Raw genomic sequence first — 25,336 nt, 5'->3', positions numbered from 1 at the left:
TCCCAAACCCCACACAATATGGTAGCCAGTTTTTTCACTTAGCTCCATGAGGAAGGGACCCATGTCTGTTCTTGTTCTTCTCTGTATCCCTGGTATCTAGCAGCACCTGACACACAATATTTACTTAGAAAGTATGTGTGTAAGGTGTAAGTGTGTGCTGTGTGCGTGAGGGGGATGGCTGATGGAGAAAAGAGAAGCATGCGCAGTTCTGGAGCCCGGCAACCCAGTACAGGTAGCAGGAAATGAGTGCCTTTGCAGAAATGTGAGCAGGACCTCAGCAACGTCATTTGTCCCATATACGTGAACTGAGCACATACTCTGTGCCGACTCTGAGTTGTTCTGCCGCAAATCTAACTAGACATCAGTGAGGGAGCAGGAGATGTTAAACGTTCATGTGAACTTTCTACAAATTGCCTGTTCTGTGGCCATGGCATATACGGTCGAGGTGGGAATGCTACACTTGAAGTTCTCAGGTAGAGTGTTCTGAGAAGGTGAAGAGAAGAAAATGAGAACAATATGCATACAGTCAACAAAGATTGTTTAGCTTCTCCTACCTGCCAGACACAGTGCTACATTCCTGGTGTGCCATGCCATGAAGAATGAGAGACCGCATTCCTTCCCTCCTGGAGGATCTAGATGTGTGTATCAGACACAGAGATGGAATTCCTCTGGTTTAACATCATTATCATCACCCTGTCTCTCCCCAGACACACATCCAAGTTCCTTTTCCAGTTCATAACCATTCCATTATTTTTCTTCATTCAAAACAAAAAAAAAAAAAAAAAAGACCACAAGCAGCGTAGGCCACTCCAGATCTCCAGATGTTGTGTAGTTTCATTGATGGATCAGTTGTGGGTGATGGGGGCTGGGTTTGTCTGGGAGTGATCTGAATTTTATATCTTGGAAGAAGAAAAAAGAAGTAATAACGTCAAAACTGGAACCCAAAAGGGCAAAAGAACAATGCAGGTCCAGGCAGGTGAACATCTCAGCAGAAACTGGGGAAGGAGGTACGTGCTGGGGGGAGTCTGGGCAGGTGTTTGATGGCACTTCTGGAAGCTCAAAGTCCTGGCAATCCAAATTGTGTGTTTCGTTCTTTTTCTTCCTACTCTTAAAACCAAAGGCAGACCTATTGTTCAAGGTCAAACTGTTTCCTTAGAATTTTGAATTCTATCATTTCCTATATAGTCTCCATCAGTTTTAGGAAAAGCAAATCTTTTCTTACAGCCAAACCATTCCACCAAAGACTTCTTATGGGGCAGTTCCCCTGTGGTAAAAAATTCTCTCCTGATCTGTACTCAGAGCTGCAGCACATTGGAATGAACACTTATTGGCTTCTGATCTGTGCACACAATTGTACAAAAAAACAGATATGCCCTTCTGAGAAGCCAGTCTTTCGAGTAGGGAGTAGGAAGTGGGGAGTTGATGGGGGGAAAATGGGAGGACATGTGGATGTGAAAGGTAGACAGTGACTCTTATCACAAATCTTTGGGGCCAGCTACCTCAAAGAGTGTGAACTCCTCACCAGCAGGGAGTTTATCTTATTTATTTTGAGCTCCTGGCCCTCCCCAGGTCCCAGTGTCATGCTTGGCACATAGTAGCTGTTAAGTAACCTCTTATTAACAGAAGCTGATCAACTGCACATTCATACTTGACATCAGATGCTTAAATTTCTTGATGTCCCTTCCAATTATGTCCCCAGACAAAAGCAGACAACTGCAAATATAAGTGCAAATATCATCCCCTAACCTCCAGATGCAGAGGGTAAAACATGAAAAAGTCCTTGGATGTTTTAAGACATAGAATCTACATGACTAGAACCTAGAATCTTTGCTTTCCTCTTTGTGACGGAATAAACGGTCGTCGTTCTAGAAGGACATCACCATAAGGACATTATTTCATAGATGTAAATATACAACATCCAAAGTCAATCAAGCACTCTTCATTTCCAAGTGTCTGGGAAATTTAAATCATTCATCTGATGGACATGACAGAGCCTCTAGTCTAGTCTATACCAGATACTGTGTGCCACTGAAACCCGGCTCCCTAACCCTGTCCTCAAGGACAGTCAGTTGAATTCAGTAACCTCTCCATCCCTGGCATTCTCCTCCATGGATCCCTCTCAGTCATACTAATTTTGCATTTGGTTTCCTCTTTTCATACCCTCCAAGGGCAATACACAGTTCCCCTGTGAAAACAGAAGACGTTTACTTCGTTGTAAGGGAACGATGTAGCGCTCCCCTTTCTCCATTTGGGCCGGAACTGGTATGCCGACCTCAGAAGATCAGCACAGGGACCTGTCCAACTCAGTCCCCATCAGACCTCCTTTTCACAAGACCAGAAAAGGATGTATTTTCAGTGTAGCTTAAAATGATCATCATGATTAGAAAGCTACTTCAATGCACCGAGTCTTTAGAAGCCAAGATACATTTATCTTTAACATGATCATATAATATATAGGAGTGCTTTAAGGGCTTTTTTTTTTTTCTTTTAAGTTTTTTTCTTAAGAACTAGGCTTCCAACCTTAGAAATTATACTTGGCTTCCCTGCATGCACTCAGGGTGTGTTAGCAAGCTGGCATCCTTTCCTGAGCTAACTAGCTGTGTGGTCCTCCTCTGCACTGTTAGAAAACTGCTACTAATACCTCTTGAAGCAATGCTTTCCTGGTGGCTGCATGATCTCCAGAACCTGACGGCGAACAATGCTGAAAAGATGCATTGGGCGAAAGGAGCTTTAATAAAACCACTTACTAACCAGGTGCTTTTCTTTCAAGACATGGGATGATGTGACCCACTTCTCTAAAACCTTTTAAAATCTAGCTGGTCCCCTTTACAATGCCAATACCAAGGATTAAATCTCACACCTGTATTACCAGCTGGCCGTGTCCGACTAGGTTTTTCCTGTGAGCAGTTAGCACGTTGCTGGGATCATAATTTGACCTATGTCAGAATTATGTCCCATTAAGCTTGCACCATCACACAGTTCTTGAATTGGTAAGTATATTGTGCCATTTTCACTTACTAAAAATATATACTCTTAAAAATATATAGAGATATATACTCTGATCGCAGAATAATAGACATTGCCAACAAATATAGTGGAAGTCCCCTGATACCACTCCTCCTAATTTAACTTTCCTCCCCAAAGTACCTATCTTATTTTTTTAGTCTTTAAAACCATATAACAACTGGATCTTTTTTTTTTTACTTCAGTCTCTTTTAAAACCAAAAGGAAAAAAAAAACAATAAATGTCATTTAAGATTTTTTCCCCACCATGAGATTTTGAAGATTAAAAGCTGCTTTTTTGTTTTTTGTTTTTTTAATGAAGTGATTCAAGGTAGGCAGTTGCCAATGTGAGAGAACTTACATGTGCTATAATGCTATAATTGGGTTTTTGTTAATTCATTCATTCTCCTGCAATTAGGGATCTCTATAGCATGTAAACTATAGTCAGAAATACGCTGAGCTACAGGTGTTCCGTGTACTGCCGAGAAAGGGAGGGTTTCCGTGGCTGTCTCTGTGAATAGGCCTTCCTTAGTTGGGAAAGTCATTTTTAAAAGAACACATGTGAAGTCATTGTCGATTGAAACTGATTACAGCCTTCAATTTTCTTTTTCACTGACCTCTCAGAAAATGTCTCCTCCACCTGCTGCCATGAATGCTGAATTGGTCTTTTCCTACTTTGTTTTAATAGAACCAGGATTGCATTTGAAGTTAAGCTGCAAAAAACCAGTCGATCAACAGATTTTCGAGTCCCACAGTCAATATGCACCATGTTTAATGTTATGGTTGATGCCAAAGCTCAATCAACAAAACTTTGCAGCATGGAAATGGGCCAAGAGGTAAAAAAAAAAAAAAAAAATACAGATTTTTTTTTCCCCCTCCATTGATCATGTAAAAGAAAACTTCACAAATTCCTTCCATCTACACTAGTCTGCTAGTTTCAGAAATATCCTTCTAACATTTGTGGATTAAGCTACAGATGAATGTTTGGTATCTGTTTGTTAAGTAAATTTCTAAGGCATGTGCTAATGAGAATGCCAGTCACTTGGAAGTGATTCTTGGCTAGAGTTGGGGTGGTCTTAAAGTTCCTTCAAGTCAAATAATGTGCGATGACCTTATTTATTAGGCTGGTATCTCCAACGGAGCTGTTTGCCAGAGTGCAAGTCATTTTCACATTTGAAGTGCATTTTATCACTTTGAACATCTGGACCGCAGGAGGGCTCTCTTTCTTGCATCAAGCAAGCTCCAAGATATATAATGTTTATCACCCTGCTACCCCATCCCCAGCCAGCAGGTTCTGAATTTTTAAGAAATCACAGACTTTCCTATTTCCTTAGATTGAGTTGATTGTGAATCTTCCCTGACCAAAAGGTTAGTCCTTTGCTAAGTTTCCAATTCCAAAGTGGTATTTAAAATGTAAAGGAGAAAGAAGCAGCAACTCGGGCTTGATTAAAGACTATCATGATCATTTTTCTCTGATGGCCTCAAGCCAGCTAGATATTCATATACCAATTTAGAATTAATTCAGAAACATTTCTGGCAACTCTCATGTTGTTGCCAATTGGCATAAATTGCTCCTAAATCAGATCTTTCGATACCAGCCTTACATGCTCAGAATTCTTACTAAATTATATTTGCTCCTTGTTCGTTATTTATTTTCTCTTATCGGCACCTTCCATTTTTAAATGTGGGTTGGTGGTATTCTCTTCCTGACAACATCATCTCCAACCTTCTTTCCCCACTAATCAGCTTCCTCAGCCACCTCTGTTAGTACTTGCTCCCGACTGACTTTCTTTGGAGGGACATTTGCTCAGGGGTTATGTTCTAGGCACTAGGGGCAAATGCAAGGGGTCCACAGTTCTGTTTCATGGCTCCATGTGCTGCATCTGACTGACCCGGAGCAGTGGTTCTCAAGATTTAAGTGAGCATCAGGCTCATCTAGAGAGCTTCTCAAAACCCAGATTGTTGGGTCTCACCCTAGGGATTTCTGAGAGGTCCGGGGTGTGGTCTAGGGATTTGCATTTCTAACCAATTCCCTGGTGATGCTGATGCTGCCGGCTAGTCTGGAGACCACAGGTTGAGAATCATTGGTGTGGGGGCTCAGTATCCAAAAAGGAGTTAAGATTAGGGCTCACACCTGAAGGACAGCACCCCGAGAAAGGCTCAGGTTGGGTGTTCAGCCACCAGGATTCTTACCCTGGCTGTGCTGCAAATGAGCTGGGCCTTAGTTTTCTCCTCCGTAAAATGATAACACTATTCTAATTTAATTCAGGCTATTTTGAGTTGCAGTATCAGTTCATCAAATCCTACCAAGAAGGCCAGCATGTGAAAAAATAAAATGAGAGCTGCTGTGGATAGAGTGAAGCGTAGGGGGCCAAGAAGAGGGGCCCCGTGCTCAAGATACCATGTTCCTTTCCACCTCTGCAATTCTTCACTGCCCACCTGAAGTCTCTTGGGCTTCATAGAGCCCACTTGAGAAACCCTGCTTTTGGTGATCTCTAATGTTCATTAAGATCCCTTTGAATTCAGACTTTCCAAAATTCTATCCCTCCTGAATTTTTCTCCCCTTGAGCTCTTTTTTAAAAAATTGAGATGTCATTGGCATGCCATAAAATTCACCCTTTTAAAGTATACAATTCAGTAGTTTTTAGTATGTTCACAAAGCTGTGCAACCATCACCACAATCAATTGCAAGACTCTTCCATCACCCTAAAAAGAAACCTGACCTATGAATAATAATTCCCCAACCCTCCCTCCCCAGCTCTGGGCAACCGCCACCCTACTTGGTCTCTAAGGACTTGCCTATTCTGAGCATTTCATATAAATGGACTCTCATGTGGCCTTTTGTGACTGGTTTCTTTCATATGACATCATGTTTTCAAGATTCATGCTGTCACATGTATCAGCACTTTCTTCCCTTTTATACTGAATAGTATTTCATTATATGGCTTTACCACATCTTATTTATCAGTCCATCAGTTGATAGACATTTGAGTTGTTTCCACTTTGTAGCTACTCCAAGTAACACTGCCGTGAACATTCATGTTCATGTGGACCTATGTTTTCATGTGGACCTATGTATTCATGTGAGCCTGTGTTTTCATGTGGACCTATGTTTTCAACTGTCTTGGATATATACCTAGGATTGAACCTGCTGGGTCAAATGGTCACTCTATGTTTAACTTTTTGAGGATCTACCAAACTGTTTTCCAAAGTAGCTGTACTATTTTACATACCCATCAGGAATGTATGAGAAATCCCATTTCTCTACAACTTAGCCAATACTTCTTATTATCTGTTTTCTTATAGCCACCCTCGTGTGTGTGTACAATAGTATCTCACAGTGGTTTTCATTTGCAGTGATGTTGGCCATCTTTTTATGTGTCTGTTGGCCATTTATAAATCTTCTTTGAAGAAATGTCTATTTAAATCCTTTGCCCATTTAAAAAATTAAATTGTCTTTTTATTATTTAGCTGAAAGAGTTCTTTATATATTCTGGATACTAAACCATTATCCTATATATGATTTGCAACTATTTTCTCCCATTCTGCCAGTTGTCTTTTTCACTTTCTTGGTAGTATCCCTTAAAACCCCAATCATTTTTTTTAGTTTGTTGGAGTCCAGTCTATCTCTTTCCCCTTGGAGTTTCCCGAGATGTCCTTTTCAACTGAGTTTAACAAGGCTTGACAGCATTCTAGGATGAGGAAGGATTGTGTTGCACTAGGACTGGCCTCCTTTCCCCTCAGCAGGTCTTACAGTCCCTCTTCAGATTGACTCAATTGTGGCCATATTTAAAGAACTCCCACATACCTAGTCAGATGCTAAGCAATCTTTCCAAACAAGCCAAGTCATTCTGATCTTAACTTCTTAAGGAGAAAAAAATACTTTCCCACATTTTTGCATTTCAGGCGACCTATGGACCTTGTTAAGCCAGACAGTAGCCCCTAGTTGGAGATATATGATGAAAAATAGCAAGTTGATTTTGTCACAAGGGGATCCTGCTCTTATCTTTACCACTAATCACTTCAATGCTGCAGTAGAATGACCTTGGCTTAAACTTGGGGTCATGGTTTTCTAGAACAGGTTGTCTAGTGGCTTAAGAAGTACATATTTTGGAGCCTATACCTTAGCTGCCAAACTCTGTGACCTTGAGCAAGTCCCTTACTCTTACAACTTTACTGTCATCATTTGTCACATGAGAGATATAGTATGTGACACACAACCTTTGAGAGATATGGAGCTTGTTGAAACTAAGGATAAACCTCCCTCACTTCTGGATGTCAGATTAGAATGCTGTCTTGGATATGCCCAAACAGTAACATTTTTGAGGCTAAGTAGAAATGCCTACTTCTTTCTGGGCATTGTTCTATTGGATAAAGTAGAAAACACTTCATGTATCCCTTCCAAATAATTCAATATTCTGCTTTTTTTTTTTAATTAAAACAACCAAGGCTGGTAAACATTTCTCATTTTTCCTGAGCCCCCATACCCCTCTTCCCAGACCAAATGAGCTTTATTAAAGGCTCATCCAATACTGTATTCTAGTCTGTGGCTCTTATCCTAAGCCTTCCAGTTTCTCAAGCCATGCTAGAGAGACCCGCTATGCCATTTCTCCTTAGCGTAATTGAATCAGAAACACCTGTGTGACCAGCTCATGGAAATTGAGGCCTCTGCTGACCTTAGACTACCAAATGACTGAGAAAAGTCAGAGTCAGAATGAAGCCAGACACCATTTTCTGTAAATACGTACTTCCTTTGAGGGACCTTGCTAGCTGTGACCTTGAATAGAACTTCAATGGGAAGTCTCGGGCAAATGGTCTCTTCTTAATTTTTCATACTTTGCAGAATGAGGATATTCATCTCCAAAATCAACTGAATTGTAAAAATGAGATTGGCCAAGGATGACTGGAAATTGGGAGAATAGGTAGCAGTTCAATGCTTTTGTGTAGTTTTCACTTTGTGAGTATGGATATTAAGCTCACATGTAGATCTAGTTATAGTACCTGCTTCCACCTGCATTCCAACTCTCTCAGTGTTTTAGACTAGTGACTGGCCAGATGATACAATATTCTCCCATCTTAAGATCACTTCCTGAATTTCATCACCAGGGTAAAGTCTCATCTAAAGGCAGCTGTTGAAACATTTGTTAACCATACTTTTCCATCTTAAATATTTATTTTTTCATTAAAATTTGCAAAGCACCAATAGAGAGGAAATTGTGTATTAGTTTTTCGCTTGGTCTAGTGTGTTTTCATCTCATTTCCAAGGTCAGATGGTCTTAACAGAAAGACAACATACACACAATCTGTTCCATGACAAGGCAAAATGTGCAGTGCAGAAAGTCAAGTGGAATGATTTTTACAAAGTGATTGTGAATTTGCCGCAGCTCAGCTCATCAGAAGCAGAAGTGAACTCCCCAGACTTTCCATACCACTGAAGATTAGCAGTTCCCTTGCTATTATCATGATCTAGTGCCCCAGAATATAATTGATGTGTATTATTATTATTATTATTATTATTATTATTATTACCACTACTACGGCTAGGGTCAGGCCAATCCAGTGACACCCAGAGAGGGAACTGGAAAATGCAAAAATAGGAAGGATCACTCTTTGTACTCATATTGAGATGCAGATGGAATTGGATAGTCCAGATGGACTGCAAGAGACTTGTGACAAGATCATCTTATTGGGGGAATGGTACCTAAAAGATGCCCTGGTAGTGTTTTATACCCCTTCATAGAGCTTCACGTGTGCATGGAACAAATAATCTCCCCAGAAAGAGCATAATGAAGGTCGAGTACTCACTATTGCCCCAGAAAAGCTAGTTAATCAAATGAGTCTCGGGAGACTCTGGTAAAAGAAATTCGTGCATTTTGTACTTCCTCACATAGGAATGGGGACTGCTTTGATGTATACTACTTTAATGCATGCTAAACAGAGTGGATGTTACCCTGCTGAACGATCTTTCCCAAAGTAGGTTTTATTTAATTCAGATTATAATTTACATACAACAGAATATATGTAGATTTTACATGAGTGTAGAGAAGTGTAAACACACATGTAACCACTATGCTAACCAATTAATGATAATAGTAGTAATACTGCTATATAGTGCTTCTCAGTTTCTAAACCATATTTCCATGCATCGTTTCACTACTGTGTGGTTAGGTGAATATGATTCCTGTATTCACAGGGGTCATTCTTAGCCCCACTGAGGAGATGAGGAAATAGACCAGCAGAGATTGGCATGTTCAAATTTCCTCTGGAAGTAAGAGGCAGAATAATCATATCAAAACAACCTTTTCATGACAGAAAAAAAGAAATGTGAACAGGAGTGGAGAGAATCATATTTGTTTAGAGTGAAGAGACAGTGGGACTCTGTGGGGAGGTCAGGGCCAAGTTTGGCATGGAAAAATTGAAGGCGGGAAGAAGTTCCCATCGACCCACTACATCTCCATATCCTTCAGTTTGGACTCCTTCCAGAATGAAAAGGTTTGAGGTTCCCCCCACTTGTGAAGAGAAAGCTTATTTGATTTTCAAGAAAGAATAACATTACTAACAGCTCAGACCAAGAGCCTGTGTCTTTCTTGGTGTGTGGAAAACAACCGCTCTTGGCTCTGCTTGCCATTTCACCCAAGTTTTTTCAAGAGAATGTTTCTATTCTCAGTGATGTTCTTTGCTTGGTTAGATGCCCCTCGTTTAATATTTCAGATTGTATTATTTTGCCTACAACTTGCTTTTCTGAGTTAGTTGAATCTCATAATTAATTTAATACATGTGAATCATTTATAGTAATCCAAAGAAAATCAAGCAGAGCGAGGCAGTCACATGAGGAGGAAAGTAAGCATGTGATACTGGATCTTATCTCAAGACCTAAAAATGAATTTGGAGCCCTGTCAATATTCCTGAATTCTTTTGCTCTGACATCTTTCTTTGTGTTTCTAGTACAGAATTCGGCAGATAGTTTTTGCATTTAGCTTCAGGTTTATGCCACTTACTAGTAAATCCCTTCGTGAAGCTAGCAGTAGAGCCAACGTGGGTTCTGATTCATCAGGACTACACAACATGGACCATTTGGTTCATTGTTTTTCCTCTAATCAACTGGAAGGGAACTAAAATGGGAAGATGGAGCATTAAGACCGTATCTCCTTACCCTTAGCTTCTGCTTTATGAACTTGAACAAATAATATTTGAATTGCAGTTATAGTTGACAAGATGTTTTCACATCTGATCCTCACTTGATCCTCATAATGGATCTATGAGTCTGAGAACAGGACCACCAGAAAATGGTTTTTAAATAAAAATAATAATAAGTAATAAGGTAATAATAATAATAGAAGAACAGAGCTGCTAAATATCTTTAAACAGGGTTTGCTTCGTTCTCTTTCCAAAAGCAGTATTTGTACTGGCTTCCCTTTCTACCCCACCCATTGGTCCTAAGTGGTTAGTAGTAGTATCTGTTTTTTTACAGATGAGGAAACTGAACTATATTTTCTTAGGCGACCTGACTTTCCAACTTTGCACTGGGATTTTATCCAGGTCTTACAATTACAAACAAAATTCCCCTGTGACTTTTACTGAATTAACTTAATTCACATCCCTTCACTCACTTTCATTAATTCTGATTGCCAGTTATCAGAATATCAACCCACATTCCCATGGCTTATTATTTCTGTATGTTTTCATAGCTTTTTGAATGGTTTGTTTAATTTTCATTTTCTTGTGTGTCTTTTTGTCCTAATTTTTATTTGCACTGTTCCTTTTTTTTCTATTCCTAATTAATCATCCTTCTGAAAGTTTGCTAAAGAGTGGGTAAGTGCATTTTCCTTTCCAAATAGCAGTGTTTTGCATTGTTATTTTTTATTAAGGAATAATTCAAATGGATACTAAAATGATCTAATAAATGTCAAGGAACTGGCATACAGTATTTTCTGTTGAAATCGCTTTTCCTCTTTTCCTGGCATTTACAGCAGATTTTTGTTTGTGTGGGGGTTTGTTTTCGCATTACTATTTAAATTTAATCGACAGAAGCCTTTAGAGAAATTGAAAAACTTAACAGGAGTCTTAGTGGAGGCTCTAAACCTGGGTCTGCTTTTCCATGAATAGAGAAAATGAGTGGCTTCCACAGAGGTTCAGAAAATGACACTTTGCCTCGGCACTCAGTCAACATCTAGAGATAGAACTAGCAGGCTCTGGGGGCATGAACCCGAAGTATCAGAGGGTTTCAGAACAGTTTTTGCAAAATCAGTCACAATGTCTTGGTCAAATTCTGAGCCACAACCCCCAGCAGTTTTCCAAAGAGAAGTTTTCATCCCCTGTATTAAATTATTGTGATATCTTGTTTTGTGAGTTCCAGACCCACACACCGCTAGGCCATGAAGCCATCCATGCATGCTATTTGTAATCGTGTGTATGTATCTACACATATCAAAGCCATCAAAAGCCTTGGGTGAGGAGCCATGTGCCTGGTAACATTTTTAAGAGCTTCAGATCTCTCTTCATCAAAGACCTGGAGTCAGAATCTTACAGCTGCTTCTGGGAGTATGGAAATAGACTGGGTCTGCAGGCCAGGCTTTATTTATAAATTGTGTTGTCTAAAAATTACTGACGGATGCAGTGCCATCACCTCCACAACATGCTAATATTTGTCTTTCTGTGTTCTTTAGCATCAATACCATTCAAAAATAGATGAACTAATTGAAGAAACTGTTAAAGAAATGATAACACTCTTGGTTGCAAAGGTAACCTTCAGCTTCAGGTGAAATGTTTCATTGTGAACATCGCTTTGTTATATCTGCATTTCCATTAAAATGTAACACGTTAAAAAGTTGAGCTGGATACTTGTATCTCTCAGGAAACAAGATCGTACGTCACCCAGGCTCAGAATGATTTTTTCTGATGATTGGGAGCCGTGTGAAGATAAATCGATGAAGTGGCATGTGTTAACTTAATAAGAAATTGTCCCCAGACGTTGCACTAGGTTATGTGGAAAATGTTTGTTTTGTTTTTCAGCCCTGACAAAGTTAGATTTTAGAAACAGAAAGTTAAACGGTAATAAGGAATTCTGCCATCCTGAAAACCCCCTCTCCCCTCGTTTCGCATGCAGCGAGAGTCATAATAAAACATAAAAGTCAGATAAAGCTATTTCAGTCACCCTCATGAATTATAGAATTTTAACTAAGTAATGCTGAATGGGAAGACATTTATATTTGCCAGTGCTAAACTTCTGTTTCCCCCAAATTACTGATAAAATACAAATAAAAATAGATTGGATTAAATGTAGTGCTAATATGTAACGTAAAAACTGCTTTGCGCAGTTTTGGATTTTGAAAAGTACATTTAATATTATCGCATGCTGTATGCAACTCAATAATATTTTGTCACTTTATACTTCTGTAACACTCTATATTTGCAATCACATAATAATGAAGAGAAAGCCGGATAAGTCAAATATTTCTGTGTGAAAGCATCTATTCCTTTCCCCAAAAGCGGGAATCAAATAATAGAAGGCAAAACCGAGCGAGGTCATTGCTAGTCTCTGTGTGATTGGGGAATGTTGCTCCTTAGTGTGAACAATTAGAGTTTGAAATAATAATTCTTCTTTTTTTGCTGTTTTACTAGTTCGTTACTATCTTGGAAGGAGTACTGGCAAAATTATCCAGATATGACGAAGGGACTTTGTTTTCTTCTTTTTTGTCATTTACCGTAAGTAAAGAGCTTCTTTCTTCCTGGTTTTTGTTTTAGTTTTGGTTTGGGTTTGGGTTTAAGGGCGAGGTGCCAATGTGTCACTTTGGTTTGGGTTATAAGTATGTTAATTAAGGTCAACTGCCAATGTATAGTAACATTAAAAGAATAAGCAGGACATTTCACAACAGCAGGTAATCCAAAATCATTTCTATTTCACTTGTGAATATACAGTATGTATGTATATACATGTATGTACACACACACACACATATGTCTCTATACGTATATATCCAAAAGAGAGTTGCTGGCCTGAGCCCACGTTAGCTATCTCAGACAAATCACTTCCTGTTTCTGGGCTACCACTTCCCCATCTGTAAATGAAGAAAATTAATTTCAAAGGTTGCAAATAGAGACCTTCAGGTCAGACAGAGCTTTTAAATATGTTTTATTTGGTCCTCACTGTGTCAGATACACTTTTCTTAACTGAATTAGTTGCCTACATTTAAAAATCCAGAGAATCCACAGGGATGTCCATATTCCAGGCTTTCTTCATAAAGGGCACAGTTAGCAGCTCTGGGCCTGCATACGTGGATAGCAACCATCTGCTGGAGCCAAGTCACGGTGGTCCCCATTGACCAGACATGTGTTTGCCAGTTTCCTGTAGTGTCCTCCTGGCTATTTTGTTCATTCATATTACCTGCCTGGGCTTGAGAGCACTGGAGTTCACAACCTCTGGAGCAGATGACTGAGTCTGTACAAATTGTGAGGGGCTCTAATTCTGTGCCAGAATTAGAAGCAAGTTTGGTTGTGGGCAGAAGCCAGCCTAAATCTCTGTAGGTAAATGACCAAAGGAGATAGTCACTGGAAATGGGCTGCTTTGGGGGCCTGGTTCTCCCACCCTTCTTGTGCTCAGTGCCTGTGACAGCTGCATCTTGTCCTGCCATTTCTGATAGCAGGGTTTTTGCTGGCTCTGAGACTAGCTGTTTTCCTCTGGCAATGCCATAGGAAAGGCAGTCAGCTTAAGTCCTATTATCTCTGGATCTTTAAAACAGCCTTAATGTAGGAAGAATCTCCTAGAAAGGCACTGAATGCCGAGACGAGGCCCAGCACAGGCTAGGGGGTAGCACATCATCATCTTTGGAATCTAGCAGACCAGGTTCAAATCCCATCGCCAATATTCACCAGCTGTGTCATCGTCAGTAGCTGTCTCGGTCTCTCTGAGCCTCAGCTTTGCTTTGGTTTTGGTTTTGGCTTTGGGGAGGGGTGCTGTTGTGTAATTTTGGTTTGGGTTTGTGCATACTCGTGTTAATTGTGGTCAACTACCATGATGTATGGGAGTGAGGAATGGATAATATCTTCTATGATGAGTTGTTGTGAAGATAATAATGTAAGTGAAAGAGTGTAGCATAGTCCTCGCACAAAGTAGGCCTCAATAAATGGTGGTTATCATTAATGAAAGATAACCAACATGATTATTATATAGCGCAAACACACATGCACACAAGTTCTCCCAAAATATGCCTTCCATTGGTATTTCCCATGCGTTAGATTTTCTGGGAATTAAGGGAAATGTAGACAAAAAACATTTAAAACAATTTTAGACAGCATCCATGTATCCACATACCCAGCTTGTTTTAATATGCAGCTCTAAACTTCCAGATATAAGGAATGAACTCAGCCCCAGAAGTGTGACGGCCCTAGTCCCTGGAATTTAGTGGTAAATGTGGGGTGGACAATGGTGACAATAAGAAATTTATCCCGTAGCTCTCTATAGAACCACCCATAATGTGTCCCAGCTGAAAGGGTACCTATCCAGCCACTCCTTTGACAGACAAAGAAACCAAGGCCCAGAGAGGGGAAGTAATGTGTCCAAGGTCACACAGCAATATAGGAAGCCAGGTCTCCTGCCGACTTCCTCCACCATTGAACAGCTTCCTGGAGGGAGTGGGATTCAGCCGGCAGTTGCCTAGCACTGGAAGGCAGATGGGCAGATGAGTGGGGAAGATCCATAAAGAAGGATTCAGGGCACATGAGTGGGAAATATTAGATAATCTTTCATTCCTCAGTGAAGTCATGGAAATGGTGAAAAGAGGCAGAATTAACTGCAGCATTTCTGGAAAACATTCCCCTGACACCCACAAAAGATATCACTTTCTTCGAGTCTTCATTTTGAGCAAGTGTTTTCACTGCACTGGACTTGAACAAGTGCAAACCAGGAAAGCCCCTCTGCTTTTTTATAGAGCAGAATTCAGTCCACCCGGGGCCCCGCCCTCATGACTGACTTCCCAGTAGAACTAGTGGAAGGGGGTCCCATAGCAGCTGTACGAGGACACCGTACCAGGGGGATTCTCACAGGAGGGTGAGAAACAAAGACCTAGCATAGCCTAGGCAGGAGTTTTCAAGCTGAAATTCTCATGCTCTCATCTCTTTTCTGAGACATTTTGCAGCCTCACAGCATGCCTAGTGAAGTCCCGTAACTGCAGAACACTTCGGTGCCTGTTGCTGGGCCTGTAACTTCCCTTCCTTAGTGACACTTCTCCCACACACTTGGCCATCCCACGGCCAAAAGCACCCACTTATCATTTGCAGCCTCTGTTCTCGTCTCCTGCTGGTATTCCAGCGTTGGAGAACGCGAGCTGTGCTCAGAGGTGGCAGGAATATCTATCTCCGCACGTGGATTCTGAGCTCCTGCCCAAATTTCAGTGGGCCTTTGAAGACTTCCTGCAGCCCAGTTGTAGTAATTACACCAGAGTGGAGTGGAGGCGAGGGCAGAGGGTTGAGCTGGGGCAGCGGGCATTGTGGAAAGAGCCTGGAAATCAATGACGAGAGAGCCAGCTGTGAGTCCCGGGACCCTGGACAAAGGCAGAGAGATGGTGCCGACACCCTGGCAGGATTTCCTTAACTCTGCTCCCGTTTCTGATTCAATTCTTCAAGTATTACTGTGCACTTACCACGTCCCCACCTCAGCAGGGCTGCCAAGTATGAGCCATGTGCTGTGCCCCCCAGAAAGCTGACAAGTATCGACAAATATACCACCCTTTCCCCCCTCTTTCTCCCGCTGAGCGCCTCCTTTCCTGGGTGGGCTTGATTTCATGGTCCAAGCCAGACATTTTGGAAAACGTCTGCAGTGGCACGGAGCAGGCAGGAATATTTATTTCTCGTCTCCATCTGCATTGCTTCCTCTCTTGGAGAGGAGCTGGGGGGAGGAGGGAGGAGGAGATGTGGCTTCTTCGTGCCAGCCCGAGAGGCGTCCAGGCGCACCCCTCCTCTCCTCCCTCCCCAGCCTCAGCAGCAGGAGCAGCCTGGGATTTCTGGAGGCAGGCGCCTTTCGAACTTTGGAAAGATCAGCCCAGTTGGAAGTCGCGATTAGCAACTATCCGCCCATTTCCCCTGACTGCAAGATGTGCTTTTGTGTGGGTTGCCTGCTTGGAAGGGTCCTTGTCTGGTGGGGAGCCTCACACTGTTCTTTTAGGAGGCCAGGAAGGGGGACAAGCAGGTACCTAGGTCTCTCTCCGAACAAATTAAAATCCTTTCCTTGGTCCTGTCCAGGTGTTAACAAATATGCTAGTTCTGGAATCCACTCATTCTTTCATTCACTCGTTCATTCATTCACCCAACATGTATTTACCAGGCACCTATGTGCCATGCATTGTGCTAGTTGCTGGGAACACAACAATGAGCAAGGAAGACATGTTCTCTGTTCTTTCGGAGCTTACAGTTAGGAAAAGAGACAATAAAAAAGGAAAGAAAATTAAGCGGGGGGGAGTGCTATACAGGCCACAAACTGGAAAGAAAGGGAGAGAAAGAGAAACGAGATGGGGGGTAGTGTTGCTTCAGCGAGGATGGTCACGGGAGGCCTCTGAGGAGGAGGGACATGGGCTGAAACTAAGCGGGGGGGGGTGTCAGCCATGGCTGGAAAAGAGGGGAGAATCTTCTAGACGGAACAGCAATTGCAATGACCAAGAGGCAGGAAAGTAGGAGGCATTTTGCAGGATAATTTGGAAGGAACACGGACAGGATTTAGAGACTGAGCACATGCTGGGGGTGGAGACTCGATTGAAGGGGGCACCGTGGAAGGCCCCTGCTCGGGGAGGTCTCGAAGAGCTCCTCTGCACCGAATGAGTCCTGACAGCCAGCAGTGTACAGCAGAAAGACAGTGGGGGGGGGGTAGGGGAAGACCTGGGTTGGGGTCCCAGCCCTGCCCCTCACCTGGGAGCTCTGTGACCTGGAACACAGGACCACACTTGGCTTTTCATTCCCTTTGGCGTAATACGATGATGGTTTTATTAGATGAATTCAGAAGTCTAAAATAGTGACAGGAGCAACCGCTTCTGTTCTTTAAGCACTTGCTAAGTGCCTGGCACAGGGCTAAGTGCTTTAAATACATTTTTCTCATTGCATCCTCTGAACACTGCCATTCCAGCAATGCTCTTGTGCAGAAGATCAGATTGAGGATCAGAGAGGTTAAGCCTTCCAGCTTGACCAGCGTACTCCTCTCTCCCATAAACTCTGGAGCCTCCAAGGAAGAGTGACGATGTTGAAGGGGCCCATACCCACTCCCCTGGCAGACAGAATGATTACCTCAAATCCTCTGAAGGCCCCTAGAATTCACTCAAGATTCCTCCATCCAGCCAGTCCATTTGAGATGGTCACGATGGAAATGGAAGCCACTCAGGAGAGGCAGGATAAAGCCCCATTCAGAGCTGTCAGGGGACTAAACCCCACCCTATGTCCAATTTCCTAGGTCTCAAATCACCCGCATTCACCCCCTTTCTTTCCATTTGCTAGCATTTTAATTGTTTTGCCACTTAGAAATGAAACAAAGTAGACATGCTTCTTCCTGCTAGAATCTAAGACCAGGGCTGGTGTTAAGTGCAGATCAACCAGCAGCATAGACTGCTTTTATGCAGAGCTCTTGTTGTCATGCCAAAGAACAAGACTGTCACTTTGGTCAAAAGCCAGAACTGGATCAAAGGAATTCACTTCTGTCCCCAGAACATTGTGGTCAGGAAGCAGTTCAAATTTTAGAGTGGGGTGAGTGTTCGTAATTGTTTGTGTTATCTCTGGTGATGTCTCATTTTTGCTTTGGCTTCAGGGAATGCCCAGCATGGGAAAGATGGCTTTTTATAGTGTGGGCTGGTGATGGTGGAATAGATGGAGAGGTCCTGCTCTACCCTCAGAGGGTAACATCAGCAGATTATCAGATGCTGAATACATGTGATTCAAGTCAGTTGGCTTCCTTCAGAGTGGAGGTGCCTGCCTTGGACAGAAGCACCCATCATGGTGGTACTAGCTGACCTTTCCTGAACATTTACTATGCGTCAGGCACTGTGTGCTAAGTGATTCACATGCGTTTCTTCATTGATCCTCCCAATCACCCTATGCAATAGATACGATTATTATTCCCATTTTACAGATGAGAGAAGTTATTTGTACAATGTCATACCAGTACTAAGACTCCATCTTAGATTTATTCCTTTATTATCTCCAGAATGTTATTCTCCATAGAAGCAGAGAAACTCATAAATGAAGTCAATTAGCAACTCTTCCAGGAACTATCCACTTACTGATACCACTTCTAAGGGGGAAGTCCTCTATTTTTTTCACATCTTACCGCAGTAACATTTTATAAGTAATTTACCCACCAACTGTTTTGCAATAAAACCAAAGGAATAGACATTCACAATCCCTCACTTCTTCTGTGCTTTCCACATAATCTTCAGTTTCATGTTATGCCTTCATTGAACATGTTTGTTGAGTGTTTACTTGATGCTAGGCACTGGGGACATAGCAATGAGTAAGAGGGATCACGCTTCTTAGTATGTATTCTCTTGAGGGAGCTATATTCTCAACAAGTAGTTTACACATGTTGCAGTTTTTCCGAGAGAGGGAGAAGTAGCTGATGCAATGGGACAGTAGCCTGAAGGTCCCCAACCTCATCTGGGAGGCCATGAAGGAAATGACATGTGAGCTGAGATCTAGTGGATCTTGCAAAGAAGAGAAGAAAGAGTACAGGGTACAAAGACACAGAGGAGAAAGGGAAGGTCCAGGGCATTCTGGGAACTGGAAGTCCACTGTGACTCGGGGAGAGGCCAGACTAAAAGGAGGGAAAGGACAGGCATGGAGTGAAAGAACAGCTAGTCTGTTAAGGAGGGAACAGCCTGATAATGAAAGAACTTGCCCATGGTGATGGGCTCAAAGGGCTTACAAGGGACATTATCCAAAACTGATTCAGCTGGAGAAGCTAAGAGAGGTCACCGAGAGACTGGCTACTGTTATCAGAAATGTGGGATTTGTAGTCTGATTTTGAAGCTTTGAGCCACCATTGGAAGGCAAGGCTTATTTTGTCTAATGTAGTTCGTTCACATTGACCAAAAAATAAAAACAAAATAAAACCACTGTGCTCTGAAATGTTCAAGAATTGTAAAGCACTGATCTGCCATGCCTTCGACCGACCTCTTTCATCAGCCCTTCCCCAATGGTTCAGAACTTGACATCCACTTTGGGGTTTTATGACAGATAATTTTATCACCTAGTAGGACATCATCCTCATTTCCAGTTCATGCCATGAAAACACAGTTGACAATTAACATACCTGCTGTCCAAAGCAGCCCTGCAGACGCTCTTCAGAAGAAAAAAAGAAGCATCCAGAGTTAACCCTTTCCCTTAATGTTCTTTCGTAAACAGACGAACATAAGACAGACACAGTATTTTCTCCAGACTGTGAGATGCTGAGCAGCTGGGTCCCAGAAATGTCAGCTATGAAAGAAATACCTAATGAATACAGATGAGGCTTCCAAAACGAAGTAATTGTTCTGAAATTAAAAGTTAGAAATGCTGCCCTGACCTCTGAACCACATGGAGTAGGAAGCTTATCGCCAGAAAGTTGGAGGGAGAGCTATGATTGTGAAGCCTGGACTAACAGAAATGTGGGCGAGTTAGTGAACATTTGTGAGCCTCAGTCTCTTCATCTGTTGAATGGGGGTGCCGGTGCCTATTTCAGAGAGCTGACGAGACGATTACAACTACAGGGCACAGTGACCCGGCAGGACACCTGGCACTCTGTGGATGCCCAGTAAATAGCCCTTAGCCTTACCTTCAACTTCAACCTGTAAGAAGGTTTAAATGATCCTAGCACTTTTAACTATTCTCTTACCTGGTCGGTCTTTAGTATAGTAATCATTTCTCCTAAACAACCCAAAGCACTGTTCATCACAGGACCAACCAAAACTCTCTACAGCTCCATTTCAGCACATCCTTGTACTCAAAATTCTGATTCATCAGAAATGTTTACAACTAAGTTTAATGTATTTTAGTATTTAGTGTTTTATTTTATTTTATTTTGTTTTATTTTATTTTATTTTATTCTTATTTCTTTTAAGTAGGATCCACACCCAGTGTGGAGCCCAACATGGGTCTTGAACTCACAACCCGGAGATCAAGACCCAAGCTGAGATCAAGAGTCAGACGCTTAACCAACTGAGCCACCCAGGTGCCCCTTTAGTGTTTTAATTCTTCCAGAATTTTTCATTCATACAGTTTCTAGAATACCTATTAACCAAAATATTCAGTTAATCAGAATTGAATAACCCATTCTCCATGTTTATTTTAGGTTGAGTCAGGTTTATTTCAACATACACCTAGGTTACTTGTTTGTCCGGTTCTGCCCCTTACTAGAGTATAGTCCTGGATGGGTTAATTAAGCTCTGAGCTTAGTTTACTGACCTATATAATGGGCCTAATAATAAGACCTCTATTACGTGATGTTGTTAGAATTATATGAGGAAATGTTATGTACCTGGAATGAGGTAAGCATTTGATACTTGCTATTGTTATTATTATGGTTCTTACTGTGGTTACATCACTGAGTCCTGAGTAGTAGGACCAATTACTTGATCTGTCACCATGTTTTCCATGACTGCTATATGTAAATTACTAGGCTAGGAGTTGTAAAAATAGAAAGACTTTTTTTTTTTTTTAAAAGATCTTAGCTCTTGTTGTCTGGAAGTTACTATCGAGAGTGCATACAACCGAAGGAACATTTGAGGTTTTCTGGTCCAGTGTTTCCAGTGATGCCCTGTGTCCGCTCAGTTCCTCCCTGTTGGTGAGCACCACTTCTCTACGTCTCTTCCGATCTCTGCATTTCATGACGTCCCCCTGGCAGCTCCAAATGGACTGTGGTCAGATTGCTCCACAGAACTGGCATGTGCTGCCAAACACGGTGGCTCCTCCCTCCCTCTTCTTCCTCTTCCTCCTCCTCCTTCCTTTCTACATATCCCTGAGTGTTTTCCAAGCACCGGAGATGCACCACATGGTACCTGAGATGATGTTAGATGCCACAGAAATGCTGCACTAAATAACACCAATTCCACTGTGAAAGAATGATCCCCTTTTAATTTCATTTTCATCTTTATCTTTATATCAAGGGGAAAGTATCCAGTGAGTGCTTATGCGTCTCTCACACTTCTCTAAAATTTCAAATCTTCATGTGTAACAAAGAGAAAAAGAGAGAAAGAGGGAGCAGGTCTTGGGCTCAGCACCCTCTGCGGGCAACCGTGTCTACCTAGAATATAACGATGTTATTTTTATTTATGTTGTGTGTACTTTTACTTCCTTCTCCTCTTGATTGTATCTTGATATTGATTTTCCATTTATGGCAGCGGTATACATTTTCTGTCTATAATTAAGTATTTAAAAAGTGAGGCAATTTAAGGAAGAATATTAAGTATAGAAGTTAGTACAGACAGCACATGGGCCGTAGCCAAAGTCAGGAAGGTGGTGTTGAAGCCAGGAGTTTGGGAGGTTGTGACACCTTCTTCATGCCCCCATTTTGCAGTTGCGTCAAGTGAGACCAGAGAAGGAAAATGACTTGAACATCTAGACATGTTAGACACAGAACTCAGACCTTGTCCCTCATCCATTGGTTTGTCGTCTCCACTCTTTACCTGAGATGAGGAAAAGAAGAGGAAAAAGAATTCTCCATGTGCAGCCGACCTAGACTGACTCTGATGGACGAGTTATCACTGGCAGTGGTGATGCAAACAATCTGTGCCCTCAAGTTCAGGCTGAGGCAGCTGGGGGACAAGGGGAGGGCATCGGGCTGACAGGTGACCCCTTCATGCAGAAACGGGACTTTCAGTCATGACAGCACGGCCCTCCCTTGCATAGCACCGAGGCCGTACGAAAGCCAGAGGGACACGAGTAAGACACGGTGCTCGCCTTCTTCCAGCTTTCATTCTCTTGGGCATCTCAGCGTTGAGAGGTGTTCTGAGGGCAGAGCAAAACCCAAAAATGCCAGAAATGGGCAGAGGCCCCACTATGATGGAATAAAAATAAGCCTTTGACCTGCTTGGAGAATTTATAAAATTAAAGCTTTTCAGTTTGTACTTCCAAGTTTCTCCTCAAATGAGAGTATGCCATGTAAATAGACAAATGGGAAAGCAGTACAGCATCATGAAGAGGTCAAGCCCTGGAGTCCAGAACACCCATATTAACACCAGCTTTGTGTCCCTGAGGAAGCTGCATAGTGCTGCCGGCTATGTGTCTTTGAAGAAGTTGTTAAACCTCTCTGAGCTCAGTCTCCTCATCCATCCATGTTAATAATCCTCATGCCCTCCATCGTGAGGGTTAATTACTTGTAAAGTGCTTAGCCTTATGCCAGGCAAATAATAAGCATGCAACCATTGTTAAGTCATCATTAAAAGGGTGGGTTTGAAGGAGCCTTTGAGCCTTGCAGAAATCCTCGCTGGGAATGAAGGATCGGGACAGAAATGAGGGAAACTGGAAGGAAAAACGTGTCTACTTCAATCGGGCATCTGTTCGGAAGCCCCAGGGGGGAAGAGAGATGAGAACATACACTTCCTGGACCCAGTCTCGGAGCACAGTACCCTGAGCAACAGGAGATAGGAACAATTCTCGTTAATGAGCCTGCGGCTCCTAATCAGTGCATGGAACAGAATGCTTTTGCTGAATAGAGATCATTTCCCTGCCTCGTGCCCAGCTCCCCAGAAGAGCCAGCAGCTCTTTGTTTAATGAAAGGTAGGGACTTCGAGGAGTGTGGTGGGATGGGCTGCAGGAGGCATTATTACCCTCATTACTATGATAATAGTTTCATCACAATCAATATTTATGAACATGCACAGAAGCTGTGCAATCAACCAGCAGCCCTACAACTCGAGGTTTTCGTGTTCTTGCCTAAGGACACTCTCCAGGAAAGCCTGGGCTCTCTCCCGCCTTCCCCTAGACCCTCAGAAGCTCTACAGAGGTCCTCAGAGGTCATTTCAGAATATGCATGATGGTTACACAACAGTTATATATGAGATCTTATTTGTGGTAATAGGTGCATATCATCATAGGTATCTCCACAGTCATCATCTGGATTTGATCTTCAGACTTGGGGAAATTATCCTGTGAATAGGTAGGGCAGTGTAGGGGACAGTGTAATACAGCGGCGGATCCTCTGAAGTTAGACCCACTTGGGTTCAAATCCTAGCTCTGAGCTGTGTTCCCTGAGGAAACCGATTTAACCACTCCGAGCCACAGTTCCTTCAATTGTAAAATGAGAAGACAAGTTGTTAGAAGCATCAGATAAGATGGTGTCAGTTGGGCATTCAGTCATTGGTAAATGTGCCCATAGTTTTGTATATGACTACATATATCAGGTGTTTGGTATTTCTGTGTTGTCCATGAGAAAACTAAACAATGGTTTTTCCCAAACTCACAGAGGCAGGATTTGAGATGGCAGGAGAGTCCAGACTTGGACTCCAATATTCACATTCTATTATTTGAAAATTTTTCCAACACTGGTTCTATTTATAAGCAACTGAGGGAAACCTTATTTTTAAACATTTCAGTGTTTAAGTCTTTTCTTTCAAATGTGCACCAGATTTGGAAAACCAGTTGATCATTTTTCTGAGCCATGGCCACCTGGTGAGCCTCCCATAAAACATTTTTGGTGTCCCAGTTCCCACATCTGCAAAAACAGCATTTATACACTCCAGCCCTTTGAAAAAGGAAAGGCAGGGAAGATGCCTTCATGACGTACGTCCTCTTTGTAGCATTTACGTGGTGCTTATGCGCGCTTCATAACTGGCCAGAAACACCCTTGCTCTTCAGCCAGCAAAGAAGACGTTTCAGCCGCTGGGTGACAGAGCTGGGGAATCCATCATGCTCTCTATGACTGCAGTAGTATATTTCAAGGGTTGTGTTTCTCTCTAGTCCTCCAGAAGTGTTGTAAGGGGCTTTCCCTGTAATTGTCACTTCGCCCCAAGCAGGAGCCACTGAGGTTTGCTCAACTGCTCACCCGCACACAGAGTCCCAGTACATCCACCCACTGGTACATTCTGTCTCCCCCAGGCAGTCAGTCCCTCAGTTGGCACTAACAATGTATTCATCTTCCCAAGATGCACTTAGAGCATCCAGATTATGGATGGGGGGGGAGGGGTTGCTAGGTTTTGCTTTTGCCTTTGTAGAGGACATATCTCAGAATCATGTCCCTGGTCAGCCAAAAACCTTGAAGAAGTTACTCTGGAAGAGACACATTCCTGCAAAATGCCCTTCTCCACTAAAATGTTGAAAATTCTACCACTCGTTTTGTTCTTTTTTCAATAGATTTTTAATGAAAGAAATATATAGAAGGTTAAAAATGAAATAGTACAGACACTCATAATAATAATTTTTTAAGAAACAACAGTTCTCTGTCTTGGCCCTTTCCACCCTTAATCCCTGACCCCAGAAGGGATCCCTGAAACAATTTTGTTTTTATCCTCATAGCCCCAAGTACTATTCTTACATTGCCATTTCTTGATTTATTGATCTTAGAGATTATTTGACTCCCTACTGTAATAGATGGAGCTTTAGCTTCTTATACTTCTCCCCCTCCCTCTTCCTGTCATGGTTGTATCAATATTGTCATTCCTCTCTTGGCATCTTGATTACTTTAAATTATACCCATCCACCTTGAATTCTTGTTTCAGCCACATGATGAGGCTGGTGACACCAATGCCATTTTCATTCTCCTGCTTCCTCCTCCAACTGATCTCTTGTTCTAACATGGGAATTGGATGGCACATCTCTTCATTCTTAACATTTTAAAATGGAAGAACCTGTATTTATGAATGTCTCTTGAGTCTACCAGCACTGCCCAATGGAACTTTCTGCAGTGGGGGAAGTATTCTGTATCCAAACTGGTTGATACAGCAGCCGCTGGCCACATGTGACCCCTTAGCACTTGAAATGTGGCTAGTTACAACTGAAAAGTTGAATTTTTAATTGTATTTTGTTTTCATTCATTTAAATGTAAATAGCCACATGGAGCTGTTGGATAATGCAGGGCCAGACCAAGCTTAATATACAAGTCTGATTACAGAGAACAACTTGATTTTTTCAGCAAAAATAGTGATAATAGCAGACAGATATTTCTTATTTCCCATGACCTGAGAACTGATCTGCCAACTCAGTTAATAACCCAACAACTCTATGAAGAGTAGTAGTATTCCCATTTGATAAATGAAGAATGTGAGGCATGGAAAAGTCAAGGAACTTGCCTAGTAAGTGGTAGAGCTAGAATGTGGCCCCGTGCGATCCAACTGCAAAGCCTGCGCTCTGAACCACCTCCCTATCCTGTCTCTGCTCCCCTCTGGAAGCT

The 25,336-nt window shown here is 42.1% G+C and overlaps 1 protein-coding gene across 13 annotated transcripts in view; it reads left to right on the top strand.

The window, feature by feature from the left end:
- CADPS (calcium dependent secretion activator) overlaps positions 1-25,336 on the top strand; it is a 472,068-nt gene that overhangs the window by 391,591 nt on the left and 55,141 nt on the right. For all 13 annotated transcript variants that reach the window (XM_073901482.1, XM_025885231.2, XM_025885232.2 and 10 more), the window contains 3 exons: positions 3,692-3,839; positions 11,670-11,744; positions 12,625-12,708. In XM_073901482.1, the coding sequence (XP_073757583.1) occupies positions 3,692-3,839; positions 11,670-11,744; positions 12,625-12,708 (307 nt within the window). The remainder of the gene's footprint in view (positions 1-3,691; positions 3,840-11,669; positions 11,745-12,624; positions 12,709-25,336) is intronic.

This window comes from Callorhinus ursinus, unplaced genomic scaffold, assembly GCF_003265705.2.
Source record: "Callorhinus ursinus isolate GAN/ISIS: 27379988/994484 unplaced genomic scaffold, GSC_fseal_2.0 scaffold15, whole genome shotgun sequence".
In the NCBI taxonomy this organism is placed as follows: Eukaryota; Metazoa; Chordata; class Mammalia; order Carnivora; family Otariidae; genus Callorhinus; species Callorhinus ursinus.
This window is presented reverse-complemented; position numbering and strand designations above follow the sequence as displayed.